The following is a 10368-nucleotide window of genomic DNA, read 5'->3' as shown; positions in this document are numbered from 1 at the left end:
CCAATCTCCCCACACCCCAGAATCACATGTAATTCCCAGGCCAGTATGAGCCTTGGGACCAGAAGTAATTTCTACCTTCTGTGGAGGTGTCCACATCTCCCCCAAGTCCAACACCAGGTACTAGGGGTCTAGGTTCCTCCTCCTGACATCTCTGGACTAAGGTTGCCCAGGGCTCTCTTGCAAGGATAGTCAAGCTCCCACCAGATGAGGGCTGGTAGAGGGGAGAACCTAGATTTGGTAGGGATTGTCACTACACAAGAGAAAAAGAAGGGGAGGGGGTGGATAATAGGTTTTATTTACCAAGAGGTCATTTTCTGTCTTTCACATCCTTGAAGAATTTTCCCCCAGAAGATTAAACGTGCACTTAGATTTTTCTTGGAAGTCTGAACTATATAGGGGTGGGGGGAACCCTGTTTAAGAGGGCAGGAGAGCAGGGCCCAGGTACAGAGTAGCCCTGAGTTTTGTGTACTCTTCAGTGTAGCCACATGTTTGTGGGGGGAGGGGCAGGCTGTGCAAAGCTCTTTAGGCAGCTCAAAATGAAACTCAGTGTGTCTGCACTGGTGGCTATTTAGATACACCACCACCCCCCCCCATAGGAAAACCGGGTTTGAGGGGACAGGGATTGTCTGGATTAGCTGCTGACAAGTCAAACCATTTAGGCAGAGTCACTTTGTCTTCATAGACAGCTTAAAAGGGGAGGAGGAAAAAAAGAGTCAGTTATGGGTGGGAAGAGCAAGTGTCGATTTCAGCTTAAAGTGAATTGGAAAATTGAGCCTAATTATCCTAGGTAATTGCTCCAATTCTCCACTTGACTGTGTTAATGCAAATCTCTCCTGCATGCCCCCCAAAATGATTCGTGAACATCTTCCTGTGGCCTTTGAAAGTTGCTAATGTAAAAACTGCCAACAAACTGGAAAGCAACTGTGTATGTGATGAGAAAGAACGAAGAGGAAAAACGCACAACTAAATCCGCAGACATCATATCTTGTAGCTTAAAATTAATTTATTTAACAAATATAGCTATAATATAAATGATAATAAAATTTCAAATATACAGTATATTACATAGTACACACGATCCCTTCAAAAGGGATGTTTGAGAGCCACGAAAATGTACTGTTAAATAGAAACAGATTGTTTTCTTACTTCTTTTTTTTCCTGGTCCTGGGAAATTCTCTCCAACCTACCTTGGTAAAGCATCAGCATGCGCCCTGCCTCCTCAGAGCAATGCTTTGTGGCTAAAGCTCTTAAGAGTTTGGCAGTGGAAGGAGCTGGGCTCCTTGCTTTCTACATAGGACTGTGTTCATTTTCCCGAAGCACCGAACAGCAATTTCTCTGCGCAAGTCCTGCCTGGTCCCAGGACCGGAAGCTGCTGATGCAGTCATGGCCTCTAGTCGTTTTGGCCTCTGGTCTCCTTCAACCTCTAATTCTGCTGGGGACCACGGATAAATCTCTTGGCCTCGGTGCCCTTAATTTCCACAACTATAACTCGCAGGTGTAAAATCTAGATTCTCTCGAAAAATCCAGACCCTTCCAGCCACTTATTTTCCCCCAGATGGGATCAGACTTGGAGGAACTGGAGGGAGGAACTGGAGGAACTGTATGAGGGGGGCTTAGGAGAAGGGGCCGGGTGATATGGGGCTTCCTAGGAAGGACTCCAGCTGCAAGAAGAGGTGGCTGGGGGAGGGGCACCACAGTGAGACACTCTGGGCCCACCTATGTCAGGTGGTACATGCTGTAGCCAACATGGGCGGTGTAGAGTCCCACGGGTGCCACGGGCAGCGCGGCGCGCTGGAAAGGGCCAGAGGCACTGTAGAGCGAGGCGCCCGCAGCCGCGGCCACCGCCGCAGGGCCGCCAAGAGGGAAGGAGAGGCCGAAGGCGGCAGGCGGCAGCATGGGCTTTGCAGCCATCTTCAGCTTCTCTAGTTCGGCCTCTTGCAGTCTCTTGGCCTTGGCGCGGCGGTTCTGGAACCAGATCTTCACCTGGGTCTCGGTGAGGCTGAGCGAGCTGGAGAACTCGGCGCGCTCGGCGATGGACAAATACTGCTTCTGGCGGAACTTGCGCTCCAGAGCCAGGAGCTGTGCGGTGGTGAAGGGCGTTCTCGGCTTGCGGTTGGTCTTGTGTTTGCGTAGGGTGCAGGCCGGGGGACTCAGTCTCCCTAAGTAGCCGGGAGAAGAAAAAGGCAAGGAGGTTAAGTGTGTGTTACTAAGAAACAGAAACCATTCTAGGCACTGATTTCACCCAAGCAGCTCTATGTTCTGCACTAAGAGGCACTTGAAAAATATTTTTCTCCATCTGTATGTAACCCAAACCGTAGCACAGAAGTTCTTGTCTACTAAGGTTCCAGAAGAAATCTATCCATGTTCAATGCTGGAATACACAGTTGGGCAGAGACAGTGCCAACCTACCTTAAAGTCAGGCCTTCCTTCCCCTCTGGGGCCTCTTGTGGGCCACAGCACAGAGGAAAGATGAATGTTAAAGGGGGGGTATAAAACATGCAGAGGCCCTTAGCGCAACCCAAGGTCATACTTTAGGCATACATTTGCATTTGTGCCCACCAAATGTACTGCACTGGGGCTAGGCCACTGCATAGAATTGCTTTTTTAAATATTCATTTTTATTTTATATGCATTGGTGTTTCGCCATGGGTGTTGGGTCCCCTGCAATTACAGACAGATGTGAACTGACATGTGGGTGCTAGGGATTGAACCCAGGTTCTCTGGAAGCGCAGTCAGTGCTCTTAACTGCTGAGCCATCTCTCCAGCCCTAGAATGGATCTTGAAGTTCCACACTTTCTATCAAACACCATGCTTTTACTGGGCTCTAGTGCCAATCGTACGAAGAGAGCCATCCAAGAGGTAGCACTGTGACAATTCTAAAATATATATGAGGACATTTTTATCTAGATGTGCTGCTGTTTCAAATGCTCTCCGTTTTCCCTAACAATCTCTCCTAAAGACAGTGCCTGGATTCTTTGGATTCTTAGACCACAGCAAGTGTGTGTGTGTGTGTGTGTGTGTGTGTGTGTGTGTGTGTGTGTGTGATAGCTTCTCCAGCATAGCTGTTTTCCCAGGTAAGGTTAAGTCTCGGCAGAGTGCAGCCTTGGTTTGGAAGGCAGGCCCAGTTAGGGGATGGGGTTTCAATCCTCCATCACCCCTGCTATGCCTGACAACACTGTTGCAGGATAAAACAAACCACAACAACCGCCTCCCCCAACAACAACAACACACATGTACTTAGTAATTGCCTTAACTTGGGGTCCTAGAGGCTGAAGTTCTAAATCAAATTCCTAAGTCTCCAGGAGGAGACTTTGCCTCTGCAGCAGTTTTCCCTTTAAGAAAGCGAATTAAAACTGAGGATGTCTCACCATGCGGGTTTTTACCTAACTATGCACTTCTTGGCACTTAAAAAAAAATAATAATAACCCTTTGGGCCCTCCGACCACTAGGATGTGAGTCAAACAAAATTTCCAGTTAACATCCCCCTTCTTCCCCAGCTCAGGCTAAGGCAAGTCCGGAAAGAAGTTGGCCCCAGACTCGTTTTCCGCCAGGCAGCGAGAGCGAAGGGAGGGTTCATAGGGAAATGTCACTTTGGTCAGCATCAATAGCCCAGCTCTGGGCCACCTTCACCAACTATTAGGCCCAGGGAGGGGCTGTCTTTTCAAAGACGTTTAATCCCCAGATAAAAATCGTTCCTCAGCATCACGCCATTGAATTTGCAGTGCTATTATGTGGTGCGAAATAATCGGAGGAAACGAGGAAAACTTGGGAATTTCCCGTGCTCCTGAAATATCTTCGAGCGGGTTCGCTGGGGAAAGACGCCTGGGGGCCACGAGGATTTAGGACTATCCCGGAACACGTCGCTGGCTGCTGGGTCGGCTTTGAAAGCCAGGTCCAACGCGTTCCGAAGCTAGCAAAGCGATAAATGGGAAGCTCCTTAGGCTGCCCTTGTTGCCCCGCCCCCTTCTACTTGTTCACGATTGTCCCTCTTGCTAAATCATCCACCCGCCCAGCACACCAAGTAACTGCTCAGAACTTGATGGGTAAAGGAGGAGTTTTGCAGAGCTCCGGAATCCCTGGAGACCTACCACTACCAGAAAGTGAAACTCCGCAGAGAGATGTACTGGCCGCTGGGCCCATCTAAGTCGGGTGCAAAATCTAAGTGGGTTTAGGGTCAAGTGGAGGAGCAAGGAACACTTGGCGTCCTAAGTACCGGAAGAATAAGAGGGGGTACAGACACCCGCGCGCTACAAATGAACTGACACACTCAGCGGCACAGCGCCAAGGCAAGGAGCCCGCGAAAACGGACTGAGGGGTTTGCCAGCTCCAGGCCTCTAACTCTCTTCCTGGGTGGGAGTGGGAAGAGGCTCAAAGGGCCTCCTCCCTGCCAACGCAACCTCTGCACGGCCTCCAGGTACCCAGATGCAGGTACGCCGACGCCCGAGACAAGCCGGCGCCGGCGCGCGGCCTGGCGCCCTCGTGCCCCACACCCCCTTCTGGCCCCTTCGCTCTCGGTCCTGGGCTGGCTACTTACTGGTTGGGGGCGGGGAGAAGCGGGGACTCTGCATCCACGGGGTCCGGTCTGGCTTCTCGGGGCTCTCGGCCTTCACCAGAGCATCTTCTGGTAGCTTGAGGAGTCCCCCGACTGAGAAATGGCCGAGAGGCCGCGGCGAGGAGGGCGCGTCCGGGGCGCCCAGCGACCCGGGTCGGGTGCCCAAGTGCTGCAACGAGCCACCCGCTGCCTGAGCCCCCTCGGAGGCCACCAAGACGCTCTCCTTGGCCCCGGGCTTCCTGTGATCAGCCATAAGGGCCTCCACGCTGAAGGGCAGGAGCGAAGCGGGCACTTTGGGCTTGGCCCCCTCCTCATCTGTGCCCATGGCGGTCGCCGTGGCCGCAGCAGCGCTGGGGGCCTGGCCAGCGCCTCCCACTGCAGGCTTGCCAAAGGCGGAGTCCTCCACTTTGACACCGAGTGGCAAAGAAGTCATAGCAGCAGCCGGGGCCATGCAGAGCGGGACCCCCACTCCAGCCGCAGCTCGGGCCAGCCCTGGAGCATGGGTTTCGGGCGGGCTGGGAGCGCGGCCGGCTTCTGCGAGTTCCCGGGACCCCGGCGGGCCGGCCCTCCCGCGAGAGCCTCCCGCGGCTCCCCCAAAGGCCGGCTGGGGCGAGTTGGGCCTGGATCGCTGCGCCGCGCAGGCCGAGTTATCGGGCGCACACGCCGGCTCCGGGTCCGCCGCCGCTCCCCTGAGAACTTGTTAATAAGGCAAGGCCAGCGCGGCAGCGACCAATCAGCGCGCGAGGGGGCGGGCCCGGAGAGAACCATTGGGCCGCGCTCCTGTCCCCAGCGCGCCGGGCCTGGGGGCGCTCTGGGCCGGGGAGAGCCGGAGGTACCTGGGGAGACTTTCCGCCCGATTTAGCCTGGTGGGCATCTGTCCGGCTGGGTCCCCCTAGACGTGGATCCTACCGAGTTCCAGAGGGACTTTCCTGTCCTAGCTCTTCTCTTCTGCCCTAGCCGTCCTCCATCGCCCCTTTCCCACTTCTTCCTTGTCCCTCCGTAGCCTGCTTTCTTTCCCCTGCCGGTTCTCTCGCGGGTCTGTCGCTATTTCTTTCTGGCCCCCTTCTCTCTTCGGCCCCCTTTTTCTACCACGAAGGTTTTTTTTTTACTTCAGTTCACTTACAGATTCTTTTCATATTTGTTTTGAATGATCATAGTTATTTGTCAGAGTAGAAAGGGATAATATTAATTTCTTTCTTTAAAAAAAAAAAAAAAAACACCTTAAGTGTCTTGTGTATTTCAATCTGAAAAAGTTTACCCCGGGGTAAAAGTGGGCCTTTGTTTCTAAAGGTTGATTAAGTTTGTCAAAGGAAGCCTGGGCCCTGTTGGTTCTGTGGGTGCAAGAACATGTAACATAACCTGGGAAGTGCGCTTGGTTTTCATAGGAACCTGTACCCCCTTCCCTGACTTTTCTCCGCAAAGTTGCACCCTCTTCTAGAGAGCGGCTGGCCAAAGCAGCCGCTGGAACCCTTGCGGGGAGAATTGAAAACAACAACAACAACAACAGCAGCAACAAAACACGATCTGGCCTCAGCGTGACCTCAAACTCCTAACCCTTTTCTAAGGCTGGGTCTATGGTGGTGGAGAGTAGGGCCCTTGTGAGGGAGGGGCCAGAGAAAGAAAGTTCCTGGCAGCGCAACTTTGGTGCGAGGCTTAAAAACTTTTGTTTGCCGAATTTCGAAGGTTTTATTTTGGCTGATATAGAAAAAAGGAGGAAAGTTGTTGAGGGGGCACTGGGTTGGGACGAGGGTGGGGGTGGTGGTGTGTGCTTTTCTTTTATGGCCTCTCTTATCCCAGGGCCCAGGCCCGCGGCTCCGGGGGAGTTGGAGGAGGTGATTGGCGGCTCACCGGGACTGGGCATTGATGACTGCGGGGCTCTAATCTCCAGGAAACACAAGGGGCTGCCGTGGCCATTTAGGGGTAATTATCCGAGCACGGAGGGATAGCGAATTCCCTGGCCTTTTAACTGGGCGCAATAAAAAGCTGTAGGTTAGGGACGACCAGATTAAGGAAAATGAATTACTTTATTACCCAGACGGCGTCCGGGGTCTGGAGGGAGGGGTCGGGTTGCGGACGCCGGAGAGATCGGAGCCTCACATCTGCCCACAGGGCCTGGAGAAATAGTAAGGCCTCGGGGCGGGTTCGGGAATACTCGCTTCTGTGAAATGTCAGGATGTTTTAGGCATTTGAGTCTGCGGAGCAGGCACTGCACAGGGCTTGGGACTCAAGCTCAATTAGGCCCAGCTGGATGCCCGCTGTACTGGGTTCACTGAGGAGTGTGTCTTGTGTGTGTGAAAAGCAGAAGTCAAGCCACCCTATTTTTAAAGCCTGGCAAATGAAAGCTAAGGAAGAGCGTAGGCCGAACGCCTAGCTCGAAGCCTAGAGGGGAGGGCGAACTTCTATAGCTGAAGAACTAATTAAGCTGTTGTTAGATCAACTCGTTCAGCAGCGATAGACGATTTTCACTCTGCGCTCCAGTTAAAACAGAAGCGGAAATAAATCCCCTAAGTGCCCACCCCTTTAGGCCAGCGTTTTAAATATAAGAAATACTTGTGAAAAGGTAGGGGTTTTCACCGCGGTCCCCAACTCAAAAAGATTCTCTCCCAGGGAGAGATCGGAGAATCAATCCAATGTAGCAAGGACCGTTTCCCTGGAAAAAATAAACATCGACTAAACACATTACACGCAATTGTATAGACAACATCAGGAACTCGTGGACCAGCCCTGTGTCTTAATTCCTGGTTTAGGGTTAAGAGGGTCTCGAACCCTAAGAGTGGGGCCCCAGGGCCTTGGGGTGGGGGGACTCCAACGGAACTCGGCATGCGCGGCAGTCTGAGCAAAGAGGCCTAGCCTCAGGCCGGGGAGGGGGCGGCTTGAGAAGGGCTGCATCGCTAATTGCGGGGATAAACAATCTGTCACGATCCCTCAGCGCGCCTAATAGGCAGACGAGGATGTTGTTTTTAGGCGCCAGCGGCGGCCGGATCAAAGGCTGCAGCCGGCGCAGGGGCCCTTGAAGTCGCGCCCCTGCCTCCAGGGAGCAAACTGCTTGCGCCCGCAGCCCTGAGACCTGCATTCGGCCCCTGGGCTTTTAGAGTATGTCTCAAGCCCCACAGTCTCTTCTTTTTGGGCTCCGTGAGCGTTCGTTTCTGCAGTGGTCCAGCACGCAAGGGCTGGCCAGGGTTGCAAACATTACAAGGCTAGAAGAGCGCGTCTGCAGAGCGCAGGGGACCGGACTCAAAGGCTAGTTGAACTAGCTCAGGACCCTGGCTGGGCTGCGAAGGAAAGTGTCCCCGGATCTGAGAAGACAGTAGGAGAAACAAAATAAAAAGCCTGTTCCCGGGTGCATGGCTTAGTCCCGAAGAAGGAAAGGCTTGTGTTTGGGATCCTTGGAGAGCCGGCAACCTCCGAGCTCATTTTTGTGAGGCCTTTGCGGATTTCCCGGCCTGTGGGTTCGGCGAGCAGACAGTCCGGGCTTGTGCCTATTATCTCGCCGCAGCGCAAACCCGAGGCGCTGCTGCCCAGGCGCGACTGTAGTAGGCAGCGGAGAAAACCGACCGTAATTCATGCCTGGCAAGGGCAGGGCTGGCCCGAGGCAGATAAAACCCCGAGACCGGCGCTCTGCTTGCAGCCTAGCCCGCTCTCAACTCTCTCCCCTCCCCCTCGCTTCGCATCCCCTCGACTTCTGAACCCTAAAGCACTCGTGCTTCCGGGGGTGGGGGGGGGAATGCTTTTGTCGGTTGAGATCCTAAAGACTAGTTGTCCTGCAGTCAGTGTCTGGGTCGCTAAACTGGTTGGTGGCGTTTACCCTGCAGCCCAAAATGCATGTTTTACTGGAATATAAATAGGCTGAGGAATGGCCGCGATGTGGTTCCTAGATAGCTTCTTCCCGGTGGGCAGAAAATCAACTTGTAGAGGGATTAAATTTTAAAGGCAGCTGTTACTACCTGAGTCTCTTCCTCCAGATGGAGGAATCTGAAGACTAGCCCTTCAGTACTGCGTTCGTTTTAGCCCCCATTTCATCCCCCTTTCCACTGCATTTTGTGGCCTCTGCCCAGGAACCCCGCACGCATTTTTAAAAAAAATGTACGCCTCAGTGGGATCCGCCAGCAATTAGGTAGCTCCGAACAGTCTTCTTTAATAGAATGGATGTGCTATGAAAACCGATTACCCGGAACGCTTTATTTTTGTGGGGATTCACCAATCACCAGGAGGGCTGCGAAAGGAGAGGGAAAAGATATTTTGTCCTTGGGTGGGGGTGGGAACTGATGGATGGACAGAAAGCCTCGTTCTGGGATCTGCTAACCTCCCGAGAGGCCCTCCCTTCCTTGCAGTCGCCGAGCCTTCCTTGTCTTCGAGTGAGGAACTAGGAGTCATGTTTGAGAAACTGCCTCTTTCAGGGAAGATTTCAAAGCTTTCCAAGGACAAGCCCTGGAGTTTAGAACTAGAAAAATCTTCAGCTACAGAAGGTGCAGAGGTGATAGAAAAATAAAAATGCTTCGACTTTCGAAGGACCTTGACTAAATTGATGCTGTCCTTAGAGCTCAAACTGGTGCCGCAGAAGGACCCCATCCTGGAAGGTGTTTTTTGTTTTTATTTTTTATTTTTATTTTTTTCCCTCTTTTGCGAAATCCTCAACTTCTTCGGAGGAAGGGCGCCAGTCCTGCAAGTCCTGCAGATTCATACGAGGAACTGGCAGCTAAAGCCTGCGACTTCTTGCCCCTTCCAGCCCATCCCCCACTTGCTCTGGATCCCCCTTTCTTGGCCCTGCTTTCTTGTGTCTTTAAGTTCGGGAGGGGTGAGGGGCCAGGATCCGCGGAAGAGGGAGCTCCCTCTTCAAATGGCGCAAATTAATGCGATCGGGACTTGAGGGCGCACTTGGGGAAGATGAAAGCGGAGGCCTGCCGGCTCCTACCAGGACTCTATAATTATAGATAATATATCTCATTTCAAAGCAATTAGACCAATCAGGCGTAACGAACCACTTTGCTGCCTACGAATAACAAAGGCGCACGGTTATTTAAGCCTGGAGATGTCAGGCAGACCCTGAGGCTCCAGGGGCCCGGACCAAGGTCCTCCACCCCAGCTCGGCCCACCGCGGTACGGGAAAGATTCCTCTGGATTCCTTCCCCTCTCTCCGCCGACTAAGCACCTCTCTCGGCTCTAGCCCCCTGGTATCAGGAATGTGGGTTGGAGGGGATGGGAAAAACTTGGTGTCAAACCTTTGGTCAGAAGTTTCGAAAATTTTAGCTGACTTAATTCTTTCTGCTCTGAGACTTCGAAAATATACCTCCCTAGTCGAGCTGAAAACGGAGAGCCGGAGAGAAAAGCTCCTTGCTAAGGGTTACACAGCTAGCTAGCGGTGGGGTTGCTGCTAGTAGCTCTGAAGCACTCAAACCCCGGCCTTGCCTTTTTCATTATGAGGAACAGCCTCACTAGGGCCGCTCCATAACTGCATCGATATGGGACGGGGGGGGGGGGTGCACAGCTGAGGAACTGGTTGGATCCGCCCCCAGTCCCGCCCAGACAGGGAGGGAAGACCTTTCATCTTGCAGTTACTAACTTTTCTGTGGATTGTCTTGTCTTCGCTCTCCCTCATAAGAAGTCCAGGACACGGTGAAGGTTCCTCAAATATGTCTTAAATGCCCAGGCTCTGTTTGAGAAGAAAACAGGCCTGGGTTACAGGTCTTATTTATTTATTTTCTGAATTTGGTCCACCAGCTTGAAGGTGGGCAGGGGCAGGGGAGAAGGACAAGGAGGGAATGGTTCTTGTTCTTAGGAATCCTGACAAAAGACATCAAAGAGGAGCTAGAGAGATT

General features: G+C 52.8%; 1 protein-coding gene across 1 annotated transcript; it reads right to left on the bottom strand.

The window, feature by feature from the left end:
- Positions 1 to 1618: 1618 nt before the first annotated feature.
- Positions 1619 to 5228, bottom strand: Msx1 (msh homeobox 1). The gene is made up of 2 exons (XM_051200282.1): positions 4535 to 5228; positions 1619 to 2159 (listed from the first exon to the last, which is right to left on the bottom strand). Exons 1-2 carry the CDS (start codon positions 5001 to 5003, stop codon positions 1717 to 1719), a joined length of 912 nt encoding a protein of 303 aa, XP_051056239.1. The 5' UTR covers positions 5004 to 5228; the 3' UTR covers positions 1619 to 1716.
- Between the last annotated feature and the right edge of the window lie 5140 nt (positions 5229 to 10368).

This window comes from Phodopus roborovskii, unplaced genomic scaffold (genome assembly GCF_943737965.1).
Source record: "Phodopus roborovskii unplaced genomic scaffold, PHOROB, whole genome shotgun sequence".
Lineage (NCBI taxonomy): Eukaryota > Metazoa > Chordata > Mammalia > Rodentia > Cricetidae > Phodopus > Phodopus roborovskii.
The sequence above is the reverse complement of the archived record's forward strand: the minus strand, read 5'-3'. Positions and strand labels throughout refer to the sequence as shown.